The 22,587-nt window shown below is 42.2% G+C and overlaps 1 protein-coding gene across 1 annotated transcript in view; it reads right to left on the bottom strand.

Moving 5' to 3' along the window:
- Positions 1-11,393: 11,393 nt before the first annotated feature.
- Positions 11,394-22,587, bottom strand: part of TLR7 (toll like receptor 7) — a 28,151-nt gene continuing 16,957 nt past the window's right edge. The window contains exon 2 of the mRNA XM_008072445.1: positions 11,394-14,730. Within this exon, the coding sequence (XP_008070636.1) occupies positions 11,581-14,730 (3,150 nt within the window). The 3' untranslated portion in view covers positions 11,394-11,580. The remainder of the gene's footprint in view (positions 14,731-22,587) is intronic.

The following is a 22,587-nucleotide window of genomic DNA, read 5'->3' as shown; positions in this document are numbered from 1 at the left end:
AGATATGACAGACACTTCTCAAAGGAAGACATCCGAGCAACCAACAAACACATGAAGAAATGTTCAACCTCACTAATCATCAGGGAGATGCAAATCAAAACCACACTGAGATACCACCTAACTCCAGTCAGAATGGCAATTATCAATAACTCAAAAAATAACAGTTGCTGGAGAGAGTGTGGCGAAAAGGGAACACTTCTACACTGTTGGTGGGAGTGTAAACTAGTGCAACCTCTGTGGAAAGCAGCGTGGTGATTCTTAAAATCTCTAAATATCAACTTCCCATATGACCCTGCAATCCCCTTACTGGGAATATACCCTGAAGAACTCAAATAACTCTATCAAAAAGATACCTGCACACGAATGTTTATCACAGCATTGTTCACAATAGCAAGAACCTGGAACCAGCCATGCTGTTCATCAAAAGAGGACTGGATTAAAAAAATGTGGTACATATACACGATGGAATACTACACAGCCATAAAAAAGAACAAAATCATGAATTTTGCAGCAACCTGGAAGGAACTAGAGTCAATAATACTGCATGATCACTCACAGAAACAAAGATCTGAGTATCACATGTTCTCACTCATATAGTGGACCTTGAACATCCACCGTAATACTATAAAAAAAGAAAGACTGACAGTGGTGGGAAACTATGAGGGGGAGGGGAAGGGAGGCGGGATTAATGGTAGTCAATATCTGTCTAGGAACAGGGAGACACCTCTTATCAACAAGGGTGCCTGAACGAAGCGTATTTGTATACCTTACCCTAAACTGTACCCCACAATATCAAAATAAAAAATTTTGATTAATAAATTTTTAAAAAGAAAAAAAAAGAATTATATTTTAAAAACTTTACAGAGATGAGTTATGGCTGTCTGGGATATTTCTGGAAAGTTTGATGGACTTAAATCCAGAGAAAATAAGAGTGTATCAAGCAGTCACTGAAAATGCATAATGAATGGAAAAACTAATGAATTGTTACCTTTTAAATTAAAAAAATTTAGATAATATATGAATATAGTACATGAAATGTTGAACATGGACTTCATACACAGCAGAAAAAAAATTTCCAGATACTATATACTAAAAGAAAAAGATTAAGAATATTCACAGTTCCACACATATCTATAATAAAAAAGAAAAATAAATTTAAAAAATATTCACTGTATGAGGAATATAGAATTAGTCTCCTGAGATGATATAATTATATATATATATATATCTAAAGTAATAAAAATAATATACATTGATATTTACAGAGCACTTAACAGATGTCAGACTCTGCACTGTGTACTTTTTAGAATTATCTCACTTAGGTTTACAACTAATTTATGCAGAACGTGACCATGGGCTCATCCATAATTCTAATACACACACAAATATATACACACTTGCATAGATATATATGCATATACACACAAACATATATGGACATATATAGCGCATATAGAGAATATATATGTGGGTGTATATATTATAAATATATATCAGCAAGTGAACATTCTGTCATCTTTGACTTAATTAACAAGCATGAAACACCCACACATCAAACCTATCTAGCAACTTTTCACAAACTGACAGTCAAGTAGGATGAAAAAGATTGCTAACTCTCAAACTATCAAGGCACTGCAGGCTTCAAAGATGCCATTTATGGGGGTGGCTAAGTGGTGGCAGGAGGTAACGGTTAGCGGTTGGATTGTTCAGAAATATGAGAGAGAGCACTCAACTAGCATGTGCGCAAGAGACACCGATACTCAAAGACAGTCTAACAATGGGGCCACGTGCTGTGGAAAGAGGAAATGTGTGGTAGGGAAAAGTGGGTCACTTGCCCAGTTAACGTAGGGTTATTCACCTATATGTGCAAAGGGAAATGCGCGACCAGCCCCATCTCGAAACATAAAACAAAAGCAATGGAAATAAGTGGTAGAAATAAAGATTCGGTAATGTGTGTTCTTCGACTTTTATTTTTCTTTCCTTTTTATTTTTATTTTTTTTGAGTTGGAGTCTCACTCTGTCGCCCAGACTGGAGTGCAGTGTCCGCTCCCCGCCACCGCAGCCTCACCTGCTGGGCTCCAGCGATCCTTCCGCCTCAGCCTTCCAAGTAGCCAGAATTACAGGGATGCACTACCACGCCCGGCTGATTTTTTGATTTATTGTAGAGATGAGGTCTCGCCGCCCAGGCGGGTCTCGAACCCGCGGACTCAGGCAATCCACTCACCTCAGCCTCCCAAAGGCGCGGGATTACAGGCTGAGCCACCGAGCCAGGCTTATTTTTATTCTTTACAGAGACAGAGTCTCACTCTGCCACCCAGGCTGGAGTGCAATGGTGCCATCATAGCTCACTGCAACCTCCAACTCTTGGACTCAAGTGATCCTCCTGCCTCAGCCTCTGGAATAGCTCGGACTACAGACTTGCACCACCATGCCCTGTTGATTTCTATTCTATTTTATTTATTCTTATTTATTTATTTATTTATTGGTAGAAATGATACCTCACTTGTTGCCCAGGCTGTTCTTGAACTTCTGGGCTCAAGCGATCCTAACCACCTCGGTCTCCCAAATTGCTGGGATTACAAGCATGATTAAGGTGCTGGGCCTTCAACTTATTTTTATACTGCCCTCCCATCAGCTAACAAAAGTCCTATATTTCTGTATAATACACTGACTATATGATAAAAATAGCCACAAACATATTTTAAAAGATGATTATAGGGCCGGGCTCGGTGGCTCAGCCTGTAATCCCAGCACTTTGGGAGGCCAAGGCAGGTGGATTGACTGAGCCCACGGATTTGAGACCAGCCCAGGCAACCTGGCGAGACCTCGTCTCTACAATAAAATAAAAAATAGCCGGGCGTGGTAGCGCGCATCTGTAGTTTCAGCTACTCGGAAGGGTGAGATGGAAGGATCGCTGGAGCCCAGAAGGTCGATGCGGGGGTGGCCATGAGTGAGCCATTGCACTCCAGCCTGGGCGAAGGAGTGAGACTCCAACTCAAAAAAAAAAAAAAATTATATCTGTTCTTACATTTTGTTCCCACATCATCCTTTGGATACCCACCTAAGTGTCTCAGAAGCAGAGCATCAGCACCCAAGAGGGCCTTCACATCCCACTAGGTGGCACTCATATATGTAGGACCACAGTCGATATCTACGTATTCACACTGATGGTAGGGAAATTACAGTCACAACATACTTTTACCTATAAATTAAGCAGCAGTTCTGTTTATCAGGACGTATGGGACTTCATTTCGTTAGCCACCTGCTTTGTCTCTATCTAAATCTGCCCCAGGGTTCTCGTCCAAACTGTCTTCACATTTTTGTCCTGAATGGAACAGCTAGTCCTAGATAGTTAAATTATATCCTTCCCAAAAAAGTGACTAGTAGGAAGTACAGCTCCACTCCCCGGAAGTAGGTTAAGAACCAAAGTTTACACACAGAAAGAGAAAGGGAATTGAGCACAACTGGGGAGTCTCAGGTGTCTTTGCTGAAGCGGTCTTTGTAATAACAGTCGCTGTTATCCTAAGGAAAGGTGTGGTGCTTCCCAAACTGCTCTGTAGGCCAACAGCTTCAGAAATATTCCAGAAATGCAAACTCCTAGGTCCCTAAGATCGGGATCTCTGGTGTGGGAACGTGGAATCCACATGGTTTCTAAGTTCCTTAGGTGATTCTAGTCCTCAGTAAAAACAGAGAACTAATTGGACTGGTTAGACAGAGCTAGACTGGTTTAAGATGGGGTCAATTACTTCCTCTGTGACCTTGGGCAGTTGACTTAACCTCTCTGATCTCACCTTCATCTCTGAGTTAACCGATCATCTCTAAGATGGTTCTACTAATACCAGTCTCACAAAGGTGATGTGAAGATCGAAGGAAATAAATGAAGATTTTATTTGCATTTGCTGCTTAATAAATGTGACTTTCTTCCCTCTTCCTTCTCCACCCTGACTCAATAAAACTATTGGGACACCAGTGACTTTATTTGAGACACTATTCACTCTCCCCTTGCCTCTTCTTCTCTTCCTCATAGGTAGGAGCCAAAGTTGGGATTACTTTAAAATGTATCCACTCACCTGGTGCTGTTGCTCACACCTGTAATCTCAGCACTTCGGGAGGCAGAGGTGAGAGGATTGCCTGAGCTCAGGGTTCGAGAACAGCCTGAGCAATATGGCAAGATCTCCTCGTCTTTACAGTAAAAAATAAAATTAGCCAGGCATGCTGGTGCATGCCTGTGGTTCCAGCTACTTGAAAGATTGAGTCGGGCTCGGTGGCTCAGCCTGTAATCGCGCGCCTTTGGGAGGCTGAGGTGAGTGAATTGCCTGAGCCTGTGGGTTCGAGACCCGCCTGGGCAGCGAGAGCTCATCTTTACAATAAATAAAAAAATCAGCCGGGCGTGGTGGTGCATGCCTGTAATTCCAGCTACTCGGAAGGCTCAGGCGGAAGGATTGCCGGAGCCCAGCAGGTCGAGGCTGCTGTGGCCGGGAGCAGCCACTGCACTCCAGTCTGGGCGACAGAGTGAGACTCCAACTCAAAAAAAAAAAAAAAAAAGAAAAGAAAGGTTGAGGTGGTAGGATCACCTAAGCCCGGCAGGTCGAGGCTTCGGTGGCTGTGAGCATGCCACTGCACTCCTGCCTGGGTGACAGAGTGAGACTCTGACTCAAAAAATAAAACAAAACAAAATAAAATAAACTCTCTCCATTCAGGACATGCTTCCTGTGTTGTTTTCTTAGTGACCTACTCTGGAGAGTTGGTCATCTCACAAATTATGAGGATGGACCACAAAAAAAAAACCTGAAATTATATTTTAGAGGGTGGAGTCCTTGTAGTACACTCAGAATTTGTTCCTTGGGATCAAGTGGTCAACCAAAGTTTTTGAGAAAGGTGCATCACAACTTATAGAAGAAATGTACTATGTTGTAGCAAACAGACGACTGGTTCGCCACCATGACAATGTGCCTGCCCACATCCTGCTTAAGTGTTCAGCAGTTTTTGACCAAAAATGGCATACCGCTGTGCCCAACCCTTTCTATTCACCCGATCCTGCACGGAGCAACTGGTTTTTGTTTGTTTTGTTTCTTTGGATGAAAAAAGTCCTTCACAGGAAACATTTTGCCAAAGTGGAAGAGGTGAAACAAACAACCCCCCCCGCCCCCAAAATGGCAGAAGCACTAAAAGCCCTCAAAATTAACGAGTTCAAAAACTGTTTTGCACAGTGGAAAAAGCATCTCAATAGGTGTATTGCATCAAACGGAGAGTACTTTGAAGGTGACTGAAGTTTAAACGTGTAGGAACAAATACACATTTTTTAATAAATAAATTCCATTTTGAGGAGGGGTCAACTCTCATAATCCATCATGATGTTTTAACAGACAGAAATGATGTGTTAAAACAATCCCCAGCAGGTTGTAAGTTACCTGGGGATTTCAGATACAATGCCTCAATCCAAAGACAACTAAATCAACTGTAGGAAATGCAGGCCTTAGAGGATAGGTGGTGAGATAGGAGATAGCTAGAAAAAGGCTAGGCAGGGAGGTTCTCTGGTAATAATGTAGGAAATTCCCCGCAAGCTTCTCAGGCTCAGCATTGGTAAACAAACTCCCTCTGAGTCTCTCAATTTAGAGCTTAGGTACTCACTGCTGGGATCGAAAAGCAACCAATCAGCTCACCATTAGGCCCCTACGTTAATACTGACCAATCAGAACAGCTACAACTCACAGCTAGTGCTAGCCAATCAGCTTGGACTTAAGGTTATATATACACCAGGTTTTCAGCCCCAGATAGACAACCCTTTAGGGTCCCCTCCCACCATGGGAGCTTCTCTGTCCTCTCAATAAATCCTGCTTACTCACTCTCTGGCCATCTGTGTCCCTCATTCTTCCTGGGCATGAGACAAGAACCTTGACCCTGAAGAGCTGCGACCTGAAGAGCTGCAGAAGATCATCAGAGCTGAAAAGTAGTGCACCCCAGAGACTGGCTTGCCAGCGAGGGAGCCGGCTGAACTAAGAGAGCTGACGGAAGAAGGTGAGACTCTGAAGCTGAGACACCCAGGGGGCAAGGCTTGCCAGCCCACCAAACCAGCAACACTCTCAGGGCTTGGCTTGCCAGTCCATTAGAGCTGACACTTCTGGGGCAAGGCTTACCAGTCCCTCGACGACTCTCTGGAGCTTGGCTGGCTCATTGAGCTGACACTCTCAAGCCCAGGCTGACCTGAAAAATCCACATCAATGGGAGCTATAAATTGTTCTATTTAATGCAGGCCACCTGTTGTCAGTTCCTGTCTGGGGGCCTTCATTTGAACCTGGCCCAGGGATGTTACCACCATCCTTGAGTGATAGCAGAATAACAGCCTAGTTTAACTCCTAAAAGAGCCCAAGTGATCTTTTCAGCAGAGTGGTCCCCTGGACACTAGGCCTCACATGTGGGTTCATGGAGGTGTTACTCTTTCTTGAGCTAACTTCTTTTTGTTCAAGATGTCAACTCATGCAATTCATTGTTATGAAAACTCCTGGAATCTATGTCTCATGGTGTTGCCTTGATCAGTGAGAAGTCAAACACTTATGTATCATACAAGAACAACATGGCATCCTACTTGGCTGTCTCTGTCTAGCCTCGGGGGTTGCCACCAGCCAGAAGAACGCTGATAGACATTTTCTGTCTGCCTCATCTTTGACCTAGGGATGTCTGAAAACTGCCATGAGGCCCCTAGGACTTCCTGTTTCCCTCCGGTTCTCACCAGGCTATTTTTGGAGGGTGTTTATTGTGCAACACTGCAACTCAAACCTCAGTCATTTTATGTCTGAGCTTTCCCAAAATGTTTAATTAATATAAGTCACCAAGAGGAGGCAGAGAAAAATATATGAAGACACATCACCATTGAAATGTCATGACAAATAAGTTAGACATTGCAACCTGGGATTAGGAGACAAGGACAGAGCAGTGGGTTGTATCTAGTTTCTTAACTCCCATGCTTGAAAGTTGAGATAAGTAGAAAGAAAGAATTTGAATGTGGCAGAGAGTCCAGTCTGCGTCATCCAGAGAAGGTTTCACTGAGCTGATTACAGAAGGTCACACTGAACCAGGTGGGGATTTACTATGTGTGTGAGAGAGCCACGGATTTTGAACCAAAAGTGCACATAAAACCACCCCTTCTAAACAGGACCCACCTGCAACGATGGCTACCTTCTTTTCATTCTTGTGTGTTGCATGAGGCTTGCTGTGGGTGTCCAGAGCAAAACAGGAAACTGAGGGGTGGGGGGAGGCAAAGAAGGAAAGGTAAGAAAGAAGAAAAAAACCTGAAACAGTGTGAAACTGTCCTGTTGTGATTTCATTCTCACCGGCCCAGATGGCCCTTATGTCACCAGGAATCTTTCCACACAATCTCATGAGTTCGGGACTTTTTTTCTTTTTAACACTTCTCTTTTACTAATTTGGTTGGTGGGTTAGTTGGTCTCTTGTTCTCCTTTACATTAACTTGGTGAAATGAATTAATTTTCTGTATTGGTGTTCTCTAAAGTACGTCTCTTTTTGAGTGCCCTCAATCATGTTCTTTGGTTGTTTCCCTCCCACATGGCTGTTGGACTTTGGATGGAACAAATAGCTCCTAGTGTTCTTTAGGGTCAAGAACTCCATCTTCCAGCAGATGCGCTGGCAGCGTGAGCCACAACTAACTGCTCCAGGGGGCACAGTATCCCAAAGCTTCAAGGACAAGTGAGCTCCCATGGTCTGTCTACTAAGTCTTCCCCGTGATCAGTGTTTCCACTCACTGAGCACGTGCAGAAGGGGAGGCAGAACAATTCAGTCTCAGCCCCACCCTCATTTTAAAATTGGGCCATAAATAACTAGCAGGATGTGCAATCTGGTTCTCTCGTTCACCTGGGTTAAGATGAGGAGGAAGTAAATAAAAAGCATGCCTTATGGGAGGCAGAAAGGCATCATAAAAAAGAAGTGTGTGTTTTTGTTTCCCTCATTACAGTTTCCATGGAGATAGGCGCAGTTGCCCAAGTCCTCAGGTCACTACATATTCTATATTCCCTAACGACATGCAAGAGATTTATCTGGACTTAAGAGTGTCCATGGGTCAGGCACGGTGGCTCATGCCTATAATCCCAGCACTTTGGGAGGCTGAGGTGAGAGGATTGTCTGAGCTCACGAGTTCAATACTAGCCTGGGCAACATGGCAAGACCGCATCTCTACAATAAATCAAGAAAAACTAGCTGGGTGTGATGGTGCATGCCAGTAGTTCCAGCTACTTGGAAGGCTGAAGCGGAAGGATTGCCTGAGTCCAGCAGGTCCAGGCTGCAGTGGCTGTGAGCGTGCCACTGCACTCCAGCCTGGGCGACAGAGTGAGACTCTGACTACAAAAAAAAAAAGTGTCCATTGCAGAGCAGGAAGTAGACATGAGAATGGGGCAGAGAGAATGTGACTCAGGACCAGGACCACAGTTAGACTCATCCTCTCTCTCCCCTAAAAATTGCACACTTGTTTTGCCCTTTTCTCAGCCCTGTCTAGTGCCTCCCTTGACTTGTATCCTAAAAATGCCCAATCCTTACTTGGGCAGTATCTATCTGAAGAGGAAAGACACTCCCTGGCAAGGTTGGGGTTGAAAAAGACAGGGTCCAAGCCTTGACAGTGGAGTGGGATTCATGGGGATATGGGAGTCCTTTCCAGGGTGGGGCCAACCAGAGGCTGATCAGTGGAGGAGCCCCACATTCAGAGCTTTGTAAAGACCTCAACGTCACATTCTCCTGGTAGCCTGAGGTGGCAACTTCTTCCCTGAGCCATCTATGAACAGATCCAGTCCTACAAAACTTCAGCAAGGGCCTTCAGAAAGTTAAAAGAGTGACCTGTCAAGATTACAAAGAAATTAATGAAAACCATCTGCTGGTGTGCTCTTGGTTATTTGCCTACAACAAACCACTGTCCTTAACCTTATGTCGAAATACTCTGTGGTTTTTGAGTTGCGTTATTTTCAGTTTTTCTTCCTCTAGATCCATTTCAGAAGATGTTTTAACTGTCTTCAAGTACTTTAAGTGATTTATGGCTTATAAATCACCAAAATAGCTTAAACTTTATGTACTTATGTGTTTTAATAGAAGAAAAATTATAACGGCCAAAAGCTGATTTTCATAACGTTATCTTTGTTTTCACTGAAGAAGAAACTATTAAGTAAAACAAAGCTGACAGAAGTTGTGAAATCATTGACTCTAGCAATTTAATTACCTCCCATTGTATTCCAGAGATTAATGTGGTAATTTGTGACCTTTATTAACTGATTAAATGTCCTTTGAAAATAATTCATATATTGTGTATTCACAGTTATATTTAAAGTAAAACTTTTGGCATTTTCACATATAAGAAAAATACAATGTTTCCAAGCTAAAATGCTTTAGGATTTAAACCCATGCACACTAATTCCCATATGGCACACACATTTTAGCAGATAATTTCTTTCATGAAATAAATTGGCCAGGTTTTAAACTTTGAATTCATGTGAATTTATACCCATTTGAAAGTATGTGCCTCTTAAGAATCTCTTGGCCCTTTCTGTTGGTTTTGACTATGAAAGCTAAAGTTCAAAGCTCAAGCTTTTTCTTTTTCTTTTTTTGTCTCACTCTGTCACCCAGTCTGGAATGCAGTGGTACTCTCACCACTGCAGTCTCGACCTGCTGGGCTCAGGCAATCTTTCTGCCTCAGCCTTCCAAGTAGCTGGAACTACAGGCGCACCATGCCCAGGCTAATTTTTTTTATTTATTGTAAAGATGAGGTCTTGCCAAGTTGCCCAGGCTGGTCTCAAACCCCTGGACTCAGGCAATCCTCTCACCTCTGCCTCCCAAAGTGGTGGAATTACAAGTGTGAGCCACCGCGCCTGGCAAAACTGAAGCTTTTTCAGTGTTAAGGTCTGTAAACCTCTGTTTCTTCTTCCCTCTCCCACCCCAAATGAAAGGAATCCACATAATTGTCATTCAAATAATTGTCATCCCTGATAAAACTATAAATAAATACATGCTCTTGGCATCCTCTTTTAGGGTTTACCATCAAAACCATCTAATATAGGTGCACCAAAGTCACAGACATTTACAAATACAAGGTATCAGTTAACAAAGCAGTTTGAAAGTTCATTAGATGAGTGAATTTTACTTTGGGTACAGTACTTTACAGTGCCAATAAAAACATGTAAACAGGTACATTGTCATTAATGGTGGGGGGCATCACTTTGTATAAAGGCAGATCATTTTAATTTCTTTCCCTTTGTAGGTAGGTCATACCCATTGATGGTGAGGATGTTTCTCACTTTTCCTGGGGAACCCAGCAGCAAGCCCAAGGGAAAAGAGTGGAGCCACCAAACCACCAAACACCTGTGTCTGGCACTAACACTCAGTCTGCACAGAAGCGGGGGGCGTTAGAGGACACTGAAGCAATTGGTTGAGGAGTTAACTGGGTTTTTATTTCATAAACTAACTCTGGTACTTTTTGGTGTCATACAGACAAAGCTTGAACATTCTTTTACCCTATTTCTGCACGCGGCAGTACTTGTCAAGGGTAGAAGTGCGGTTCTTCTCAATGTCATGACTGTGTGTGATTTAATCATCACAATTACAGAAGAGTCAGAGTCCAGTGTCCTTTGCTTGCCACACTTCTCTCGACAGTATTTTATTTTTCTCCCTTCCTCCCTCCCTCCTCTTCCTCCTCGTCCCCATCCTCCTCCTTCTTTGTGTGTGTGTAAGAGCTGGATTCACTCTGTTGCCCAGACTGAACTGCAGTGGCGCACTCACGGCTCACCAAAGCCTTGACCTCCTGTGCTCAAGCTATTCTTCTGCCTCCGTCTTTTGAGTCACTGGAACTGCAGGCAAGCACCACCACGCCTGGCTATTTTCTGATTGTTATTTTTTGTAGAGACGAGGTCTCACTATATTGCCTAGGCTGGTCTCAAACTCCTGGGCTCAAGCAATCCTCCCACTTCAGACTCCCAAAGTGCTGGGATTACAGGCATAAGCCACCATGCCCGGCCACTCAACAGTATTTTATTTATTTTATTTTATTTTATTTTTTTGAGTTGGAGTCTCACTCTGTTGCCCAGACTGGAGTGCAGTGGCCACATCCGGCTACCGCAGCCTCAACCTGCTGGGCTCCGACGATCCTTCCGCCTCCCAAGTAGCTGGAACTACAGGCGCACGCTACCACGCCCGGCTCATTTTTTATTTATTGTAGAGATGAGGTCTCGCCAAGTTGCCCAGGCGGGTCTCGAACCTGTGGGCCCAGGCAATCCACTCACCTCAGCCTCCCAAAGGCGCGGGATTACAGGCTGAGCCACCGAGCCCGGCTCAACAGTATTTTATACAAGAGCTGAGGGGAGAGACTCAAGTGCAAATGGAGACACAGAGAGCTAAGAAAGAACACTCAGTGCATTATATAAATCCCATCTTTCCAACTCCTTAGTCAGACATTGATGCGTTCCCTCTAATATGAGCAATCCCATTTCTTGGAGAATTTCAAAACATTCTTTTGGTGAAATATTTATGAGAAAATCTAGGCAGCCAGGCATCTCCTTGGTAAGCTAGGCAGTCACATTTTGCAAAGGAGCATTAGACCGTTTCCTTGAACACTTGGCTATAGGCAACATGATTGTCCATGGCCAGGGCATTTTTCAGACACTGCCAGAAGTACGGGTGAGCCTGTGGGTTTGTTGGCCACTCAAGGACAGAACCCCCACAGAGCCTTTTCCGGAGCTGGAGGAACTTGGACTTCTGAAGGGGCTTCTCAAGGAATATCAAGATAATCACGTCTACTTTTTCATCCATGAGCCTCTGATGGGACAAGTAAAATGCTATCTTAAATTTCTCAGTCTTTGCATATCTGTCTGTCATCACAAACACTGTCTTTTTGCTAAGCTGTATGCTCTGGGAAAGATTTTCCAAAACCGGATGCCCTGGCAACCAGTCCCTTTCCTCAAGACATAAATTGAAATGTTTCTCTCTTGGGTCTTCCAGTTTGGCCACCAGCTCTTCCAAAACCCACTCTGTCACGGCTGGGTCTTTAGTGTCATACACAATAAAAGCATCATAGCAAGAGTCTGGTGATACTAGACGCTGATACCCCTTTATCTTGGCCTTACAGAAATGGTAACTATACCACACGTCCCAGAAATAGAGGTGACTTGCTGTCGTAACCACTATGAGAAAGAGAGCCCCAGATATGGAAAGTGAGAACAGAATCAGATTAGTCAAATCTAACTCACAGGTATACAGATCCAGAGAGACCACACTCTGGCCCTTGTGTGCTCCTGGCCCCACACAAGTCACCTCTGTGGCCAGGTAAGGTATAGTCACCTCTGTATGGTTAACCCACCAGACAAACCACACAGCATCACAGGTGCACAGAAACCGATTACGGTGCAAAAGCAGCATCTTCAGATTGTTGAGGACATTTTCTGGGAAACTAGTCTTTTGGATAATCTGGATTTTATTTGAACTGAGGTCCAGATATCGCAACTGGAAAGCATCTTGTAGAAAATACTTTGTCAGACGCCTGATTTGATTATTCTTAAGAATCAGTTGCTCGAGGCTTCGGGAACAGTTGGCTAATCTCTCAGGGACAGTTGTCAACTGGTTGTGACTGAGGTCCAAAGTTGTCAGAGTCTTCAGAAAGTGGAGTTTTCCCCAATTGAAAGATTTGAGCCCATTTTTGGCCAGGGAGAGATTCTTTAGATTTGGAGGCATGCCGTCAAAAACTCCAGGAGGCAAGAAACTCAGGGAATTTTCAGAGATGTCTAATTCCTCTAATTTTTGCAGATTCATAAAGAATTGTAAATATCTGGTATCTCCGTCTCGCCATAAAACATCCAAGTGATTTCCTCTGAATTCCAGAGTTCGAAGAGATTCACTCTCCATGGTCCTGCTGGTGGAGGTAGAGATGTCATTGTAGTTCATCATCAGTTTCTGCAGGACCTTGAGGTTCTTGGTAAAGTTGAGCATGTGAGTAATTCCTTCTGATTGAAAATAATGGCTATTACTACTTAAATCCAGGACTTCCAGTTCATGAAGCTCCTCAAATGCTGTTGAGTAGAGCAAGTCAAGCCGGTTGTTAGAGAAATCCAAATATTTCAGCTTTGCTAAAGGCAGAAATTCACTGCCATTAAGAGTTTGACCAATGGCATTTCCTGACAGATTTAGGCACTTGAGGAAAGAAAGGTGCTGAAAATCAGAAGACTTGATAAAAAATATATTATTTCTACTTAGGTCCAAGGTCTGTCCATACTGGTGGCAATTTTCATTAGAAGGTAGGAAGGAAGAAGGTTCTTTGTTTTTGAACCTGCAACTTCTTGCATACTCGTCATATCTGAAATAATGTGACTGTTCTAGGACCTGGGGTCCATGACTGTCTACAGAAGTTCTGGTGTTAGAGCAGAAACCAACTTCACTGGAATCTCCTGAAGGTGATATCTTATTCACTGAAAGATCGATGACTTTCAATTTATCAAATTTTTTAAACATGCTGAGGTCAGCGATTTTTATGAAATTAGTGCCAAGATCAAGAACTTCAAGATTTTGAAGATTGTGTAATGGGGCGAGGTTAACGCTGCTCAGTTCTTTAAAGACGTATCCTTTGAGCCGTAAAATTCTCAGGTTTTGCAGTAAAGAAAATGTATGTGATAGATTCATAAATGCACGATAGACCTGAAGATCAAAATTGAAAGACAGGTCCAACTGGACAAGATTGGGAAGAAAATGCAAGAATTTGGCATCCCCAATTTCTTTGGCCAAGAAGTTTTGGGAAAGATCTAGTTCCTCAAGGTTCGTAAGGTTCTGGAACCACCTTGGAGACACAGACTGAAGAGAGTTACTGTGTAGACGTAACACTTTTAATTCTGTCAATGCATCAAAAGCACGTAAATCGATCTTTAGGGGATAATTCTTTTCACAGGGTGTACAAGGATAGGGAGCATTATAACAGCGAGGACAATTGCCACTTAGGTCAAGAATTTGCAATTGGCGGAGGTTCTTAAAATCATCTTCTTGGATGTGTGCGATGATGTTATTATAGAGATACAGTTCTGTTAAAGTGGACGGCAAAACAGTGGGGACAGTTGTGACATTGTTATCTTTCAGGGAGAGCACTTTTAACTTTGGCAGGTCGAGGAAGGCATCTTTTTCGATTAAATATGAAACGTTACAAGGATTTCGATAATAGCAGTTTTGGCCTAGGTAGAGTATTTCTAAGTTGGCCAGTTCTGTTAGATTCTCTTTTTTGATGAAAAAAATGTTGTTGGCCTCAAGGCTGAGAAGCTGTAAGCTGGGTGGAAGACCCTGAGGTATTTCTAGAAGCTGGTTTCCATCCAGGTAAAGGGATTTTAAATAAGCCAGTCCACTAAAGCTTCTGGGTTTAACCTGAAGTCTCTTGGTGCATATGTTGTTTTTTGACCCCAATCGAATAGGTACACAGTTGCATCTGAAATCGATCTCTACCAGATGGTCCAGTTTGTGAAAGGACGCTGGGGAAATGTCTGGTATGTGGTTAATGGTGAGGGTGAGGTTCGTGGCGTTGGTGGGAATACCTTCAGGAATTTCTGTCAAATGCTTATCTGTGCAGTCCACGATAACATGGGTCTTTGGAACATCCAGAGTGACATCACAGGGCAGAGTTTTAGGAAACCATCTAGCCCCAAGGAGTTTGGAAATTAGGGTTATGTTAAAAAGGATGAGAAATTGTCTCTTCAATGTCCACATTGGAAATATCTGAAAGTATAAAAACAAGCCAATATAACAAACATACCAAGAATCAGAATTGAAAATTGCCATTTGCTGCCTCTCTTTTGCAACATTTTACAAATAAACTATTCAAGTCTTGTTTTCTTTTCTTCTCTTTTTTTTTTTTTTTGAGTCGGAGTCTCACTCTGTCGCCCAGGCTAGAGTGCAGTGGCACACTCACGGCCATCGCAGCCTTGACCTGCTGGGTTCAGGAGATCCTTCCGCTTCAACCTTCCAAGTAGCTGGAACTACAGGTGTGTGCCACCACGCCCAGCTAATGTTTTAAAAATTTATTGTGGAGATGAGGTCTCGTCAAATTGCCCAGGCTGGTCTCGAACCCGTGGGCTCAGGCAATCCTCTGTCCTCCACCTCCCAAAGTGCTGGGATTACAGGCGTGAGCCACCTCTCAAGTCTTGTTTTCAACTGTCTAAACAGCACCCCTCCACCCTATGGCTGTATGTGTCAATCATTGAGATTTATAATGATTGAGTTACATTTAGCTTTTAGCATTTTAGCTGTTCAATGAAATGGCTTTTAAGCTTCTAACCATTTTCTGATTTGTTGTTATGTAGGACGATACAACGGCAGAGTCATTGATTAGATGCCGAAGTCTGAATCTAGGAGGGTGAAGGGATGTTAAAATGCAGACACACTTGGGAAAAATAACATGTTAAGACTTTAGGGCAATTGTTTACTTGTTAAGCCTGTTCTGGTACACATTGCAAGAGTCTTTCATAATAACTGAGTGTCATAAATATTCTTTTTTAAATTTTATTTTAAAGATGTGGGGTACAATTCAGGATTAGGTATACAAGTGGGCATTGAACAGGTAAAGTCTGGGCCTCCCGTTGGTCCCCACTTTGCCTGGTTTGCATAAATATTCTAAGATTCCCATTTTACCAATGAAGACATAGTTGAGCAATATTAACTGATTGGGCCAAGGTCACCCAATTTCCTGGCACTGCTCTTCTAAAATAATATTTTCTCTTTTTTTTCTTCAGTCAGGTTCTCACTCTGTTATCCAGGCTGGAGTACAGTGGCGCAATCATGGCTCACGGCAGCCTCGACCTCCTGGACTCAAACGATCCTCCTGCCTCAACCGTCCAAGTAGCTGTGACTACAGGTACATGCCACTATGCCCGGCACTTTTTTCTTTACTTTTTTTTTTTTGAGACAAGGTCTTGTTATTTTGCCCGGGCTGGTCTCGAACTCCTGGGCTCAAGCGATCCTCCCACCTCGGCTTTTCAAAGTGATGAGATTACAAATGTGAGTCACCATGCCCGGCCTGGCACTGTCCTTCTATAATCTGGTTCTCCTCTTGGACTGCTTTTGGAAATCACCTCCAAGAGAATTTTAGGATGAGTGTTTTCCCTACACATTGGGTTTATGTTACATACATTTAGGGAGGAGAGAGTAGTAAAACCAGAGCACTGCCTGGGTGATGCATAATCAGAGCAACCATATAATTGACCAAGCAGAATACTGACAGGAGTGAAGGGGGGCTGTCAACAATTATACCAAGACTATAGGTGTAAACCAAGGGTCTCTCAGGCAAACTGAGACATATGTGAACCTACCCATAAAGGTGATTCTTGGGCATCCAGGTTTAGTATGACAGACATTGGGGCCTTGGAGAGAAAGGCCTTATAATGGAATATGGGAAGCTCTGAAGAGCTTTCGTAGTCATCATATTCTCTTCAACTGGTTCTGCCTTGGAGAGTGGTTTAACCATGGCTTGCTCTCAAGTTTCAAGATTGCTATCAATATTTTACTCCAGAACACTAGTTTTAGTTGAACCAGTACTCATACACGAAATGATCCAGCCTGTGTCTCTACCATTGACTTCTAGCTCAACTAATGCCTCTGTCCTCCCAAGAGAATGAACCAACCAATGTTGATATCTGAGGAACCAATGCCTATTTCCCTAATTCCTCTAATAGGAGGCAAATAAGCATGATTTCCCTCAGCTCTCTTTTTCTCCAATGCAAGATGGCTCAGAAGGATCTCAAAGGGCTTTTCCATCCATCTTTACATGTTTGTTGGCGTTGGAGGTACAAATTAGACTTTTTGTTTCACCACCCTGTGTCTTCCTCCCCATCATTAAAATCATTCACTGAGTCCAGTTGACTTTCCTTGTTCTCAACATCCTCCTTGCTTTACCATTTTAGCTGACACCATATTAGCTGAGATTCCTCCACCCCTTGATCCACTCCAAAGCCTCATCCTTGTTCTAGTCTCTTGCTCTCCCAATCCACCTATCCATCAAGCCCCCCAACTTTAATCAGTCATTATCTTGTTCTTAACTCCTCAAAATGGTTTTCTTGTTTTATTAAAAATTATTGTTTTTCAGTATGAGTTCAAGCTTTTTATCATGGCATCCAAAGTATTCTATAATTTGTCCCCTATCTACTTGTCTAAGCTTATCTGATCTAACTCCTCTACCAACATCTCTAGTCGCTAAACCCAAGTTCCTTGACTTGTAAGCCTCTCAGCTTGAGATTCTCTTGCCAGGAGGAACAAGAAGTCCTTGGATAAATAAGATACATTTTTCTAGGGCATCTATTTTACTCATAGATTTTGGTGAAATGTTCACTACTAGGGGAAGAACTGAGTCAAGATAGCAGAACGGGCTTTAGAAAAGAAAAAGGAGAAAAGTAGAGTGGGCCATTTTTATGGTCCCTGATAACAGGATCACAGTACCTGCACTCCGCCCCCGCCCCCAGCCATGCTTCTGTCAGAAGACATGATGGGCTGGGTGCAGTGGTTCACACCTGTAATTCCAGCTCTTTGGGAGGCTGAGGTGGGAGGGTCACTTGAGCCCAGGAGTTCAAGACCAGCCTAGGCAACATAGCAAGACTTTATAAAAAGTAAAAAATAAAAAAAGAAGACACAATGGATTCATGGATCCCACTATCTTAAGGCAATAGGAAGTCTCACTGCCAAGAGAGATGCTATGAAGCAGGGAGATGAGTTGGATTCCAGAGGGGGCCAACATGGATAAAGGACCCTTCTGAACCAGGCACCTTCTTTCCACCCCATGTCCACGAAAATATTAGAAACTCTGGGGAAAAGTAAGGGGATTCCTGAATTAACTGAGTTAAAAACATGAAGCAATTGAGACAACAATCATCAAACTGAGTTTTCCAAGATGTGCCCAGTTTAAGTATTTTTGTAATCAGGGAAAATGGAGGCTGTAAAATGAAAACAAGTTTGGTTATAGAAAAATCAAGTCACCTTAACCAGTGGTGTGCTGGTAAATGTTTAACAATCAGCTTCCCCCTAACTCAAAAAAAATTGCTGATTTCTTAAGTCTTGATTTGTAGCATTTGTCAATTTCTATATTGTAAATATGCCCACCGTGGTCAATTTTGAGGTATCAATGTGAGGTCATTGAATGCAGAGCCAGGAAAAATGAGCAAAATTGCTTTCACAAGGCTTTATGAACTAGGTCCAGTGTACCACTGACCTGAACACACTTGAGACGATTGTGAAATGTTCAGCCTCTACCCACTGACATGTTATATATTAGAAGGCAAAATTAATCAGAAATCCTTTTCCTTCCTTATTTCTAAACTTTTTTCTTGCACTTGCTCACTTTTCTCCCTATCCACTACCACTTCCCTACTCCAATTAGTTATTTGGTCTTACCTGGACCACTGTGATAAACTCCAAATTGGTCTCCCTGCTTCCCCTCTCCTCTACAATTCATTTCTAACTAGCATCAGAGCATTCTTTATAAACTTGAATCAGATCAACTACAACAGCTTCCTTTCATAGTTCAAATGAAATCCAAGGTCTTTACCATTGCTCATATTGAGCATGTTCTGAATCCAGCCTACCTCTCTGACCTTGAACCATCTTTCATCTCTTTTACCACACATCAGCCATCTGGCCTGTTTTCTGTTCTGCATTCGAGCCAGGCTTGTAACCAACTTAGTCTTGGAACTTGCTGTTTCCTCTTCCTGAAATCTCTTTCCTCCTCCTCCCACAGGACAGGCCATTACCACTGCTTGGTTGTCTGTTCAAGTGACACATCCTCAGAGAGGCATTCCCTGACCAACTTATCTAAATACCTTTCCATGTAAGAATAGTGATAATCGTAGTTGGGCATGGTGGCTCACTCTTGTAATCCCAGCACTTTGGGAGACGGAGGCAAGAGGATAGCCTGAGTTCAGGGGTTCGAGACCAGCCTGGGCAAATTGGCGAGATGTCATTTCTACAATAAATCAAAAAATTAGCTGGCTATGGTGGCACGCACCTGTGGTTCCAGTTACTTGGAAGGTTGAGGCAGAGGGATCACCTGAGCCCAGCAGGTTGAGGCTGCAGTGACCATGAGCATGCCACTGCATTCCAGCCTGGATGACAGTCGAGACTCCGACTCAAAAAAAAAAAAAGAATGATAATCATAGTAATAGCAGTTAACTTAGGCAGTACTTACCACATACCAAGCATCATTTTAAGTGCTTTATGCATATTACCTCATTTAATCCTTATAATAACCCATGACATAGGTACAACAAGTCTTCAATCTCTCATTCAAAGTATTTGGGGGTGACACGTGTTGTGGAATTCAATTTTTTTCAGATTTTAGAAGGTAATATGATTCATGGACCCTACATTATGCAATACCTATTGAGGCCTTACTTAAAGACACAAAAGTATCTGCAGTGATGCATAGAATTATGCCCAGTAAATGAGATCGTTAAAAATAAATAAATAAATAACTCATTCAGTTCAGATTGAGATTCTTCTCCATATTTGTTCAGATCAGATCATGTTTGCAATTAACTGAGTTCAGGCAAAGTGTTCAGTTGTGGGTTTTGGAACTGTAGACTTCTCTTATTATTTCCATTTTTCAGATGAGTCAACTAAGGCATGGAAAGGTATATGCACCCTGTATTATACTACCCTGTTTTATTCCCTTCATAACCCTTAGCACAATCAGAAGCTGTCTTGCTGAGGTATGTGCTTATTTGCTTAATGTCTATTTTGCACAATAATGTAAACTCCGATAGAATAGGATCCTATGAGTCCTCAGGTGAAACAATGCCTGGCATTTAATTAAGACTCCGTTATCTTTGCTAGATACATGAATGAAAGAATGAGTGTATACATGAATGAACAGTGTAATAAAGCAAAATACTTTAAATACATTTCTTATTGGAGTAGACTTCTTCAAGCTACACGCTCAGACTAAACAGGAGTCATATTTCTGTCTCTTCTAGCTTCCCAAGAATTCCTGGGGGGGGGTGGAGTTTAAGAAGCTCTGCTTTTATAATGCCTAGTTCAAAACCACCTTCTCCACAAAATTTTCTGGGTTTAAACCAGACAGAAATAATCGCTTTCTCCCCTCATTTCCTACTGCACTGATTGCACATGAGGTTATGAAAAATAACTCTAGATTGGGAGTTAGAAGAACTGGATCCTAGTCCTGGCTTGGTAGTTCACTGCCCATGTACCCTTCTGAGGCAGGCTCTATGCCCAGGAGAAGACCTCCTGCAAAAGAATGACAGACATAGAAACAACAATGTGGGACACACCAAAGAACCAGATAACCCTTCTGGATTATGACAAAGGATCTGTACTAGACAATGCCCCAACATTTCCTTAGCTAGGACTCATACCAAGTATCTTGTGAGAAAGAATTTATAGTACGCATTAGAATTTCACGAACTCATATTCATTCTCTCATTTGACAGATATGTATTGGATAACCTGCTAGGAGCAGGGGACACATAGTCTTTGCCCTTAAGGAACTCAAAATCATGTGGAGGGGAGAAAAAAATACATATTTAAAATACAATGTAGAAAAACCTTTAGTTCTTTCCAGACAAGCTGCTGACACTTATGTAAGAGCAGCTTTGCTGTATGTTGCTCTTATTCCATGGAGTATTTTCTGAGACTCCCAATTTGCTCTTTTATTATTCCCAAAGAGTCCAGAGATCGCTATATATCTCCTAACATCTCTTTCCCCTTTCTTTCATCTCATAGTAATAAAACCTCATTGGTAGTTGGGCACATGCCACTCTGGAAAAAAAAAATTGTATTTCCCAGACTCCCTTGCAGCTAAGCATGACTATATGACTGATACCTGATGGGATAAAAAGGGAAGTGAAGTGTGCAATTTCTGGGATATGCCCTTAAATGATAGGGCTGTTCTCCTTTCTCCTGCATACTTCCATTGGGCTTCTTATAATATAAATCTTATAGCCAATTATCTTGGAAGATGCAAATGAGGAAAATGTGTTAGGAATGGTAGAACAATCCAGAGTATCCAGATCCTTCCTTGTATGACCTAATAGAGCCAAGCAGAAATAATGACTCTGAACTGCTGACTGCCAGGAGTTTGTGAGAAATAAAAAAAATGTTATACTAAGCCAATGTTAACTGAATTTTCTATTGCACAAATACAAACCTAATTTTAACCAGTATAGAACATGGAAATAAGTTGGTGCTCGTGAGAGAACCTACAATATGTGATGTTGATGTCGTCAGACTATGGGTAAGAAAGACTCAGATATCAGAGGCTGGAAAGCTGGTGACCCGTGTTAAGCCACTGTAAGATATTTGATAAAACTGTCACCTATGCTATCTTGGAGGGCAGAACACTTGGCAGTTGTGACTTTACTCTCAGGGGAAACAGTTCAGCAATATTCATAATGATGATATGTGTTGGTGATTTCTTACTGTTTTTAGCAATCCTATGAGAGAAATGAAATAGGGCTGAAACTAGCCATCTGCAAGCAGAGATGGAAAGAAATATAGCTTTGCTAAAAAAGGTTTTCTCTGGCTGCAGTCCTGAACTCTAAGTTGAATAAGACACCCTTCATTTGAGGCTTTGCAGGGTTGGAAAAGCCAACTATTGTACTTTACCCCAAAATAAAGCAGAGGTAATCGATAGAGTCAACTTACCAACGTTAGAGGAAGGAAGTGCGTACCACATGTATTTTTCAAGCACTTTCCATTACGCATTTTCTTGCAGACAATAAAAGCCAGTTCAAGCAAAAGCTCTGATTAAGAGTATTGCCTCTCCCTTGACTCATGCAGCCTCAGGGTAGTTGATTAAATTGAGAGAGGGGGCACTGACAAGACAGAGAGTGTTTGACTTCAAATTGTCTCAAGCTGCTCTAATGTGATAGCCGCTAGTCATGTGGCTTCTTAAATTTAAATTAGTTAAGATTAAATACAATTTAAAAATTCAGTTTCTCAGTCACACTAACTATATTTCTAAGGCTCAAAAAGCCACATTAGGCTAGTGGCTACTGATTTGAAAGTACAGATATAGAGCAATTGTATCATTGCAGAAAGTTTTATTAGACAGCTTTGGTCTAGACCAAGGGTCAGCAAACTTTTTCTATAAAGAGTCAGATGGTAATTATTTTAAGCAAAACTGAGGATATTATGCAGGTACTTGAATAACCATTTAGAATGTAGCTAATTAGAATGGTAAAATCCAGGTCGTAAAAAGCAGGTGATGAGACAGATTTCACCATAGGTCATAGTGCGGGCTCCTGGTCTAGACAAAATCTTGGCTTTGGTTCACCTGGTGCATAGAATCAGCCCTAAGCAAATTCAGTCCAAATCTACATTATTTGGTCCTTATTCCACTTCTAAGAGATAGGCTCATTTACAATGAGGAAAATGAAATGCTGAGGTGAGACCCAGGCAATTAAGATAGAGAGCTTGCATTCTCTTAATCATTCTACTATCCTGCCTTATGAGAAGTCAAGTCAGCCATCTCTCCCCATAGATGGTAAGCACACTGAGGTCTGGAAACCTTGTTTGTATTACATATACGCCATCATTTTTTTTTTTTTTTTTGAGTTGGAGTCTCACTATGTCGCC

Source organism: Carlito syrichta, unplaced genomic scaffold, assembly GCF_000164805.1.
Source record: "Carlito syrichta isolate Samal-C Ts95f unplaced genomic scaffold, Tarsius_syrichta-2.0.1 Scaffold315175, whole genome shotgun sequence".
In the NCBI taxonomy this organism is placed as follows: domain Eukaryota; kingdom Metazoa; phylum Chordata; class Mammalia; order Primates; family Tarsiidae; genus Carlito; species Carlito syrichta.
The sequence above is the reverse complement of the archived record's forward strand: the minus strand, read 5'-3'. Positions and strand labels throughout refer to the sequence as shown.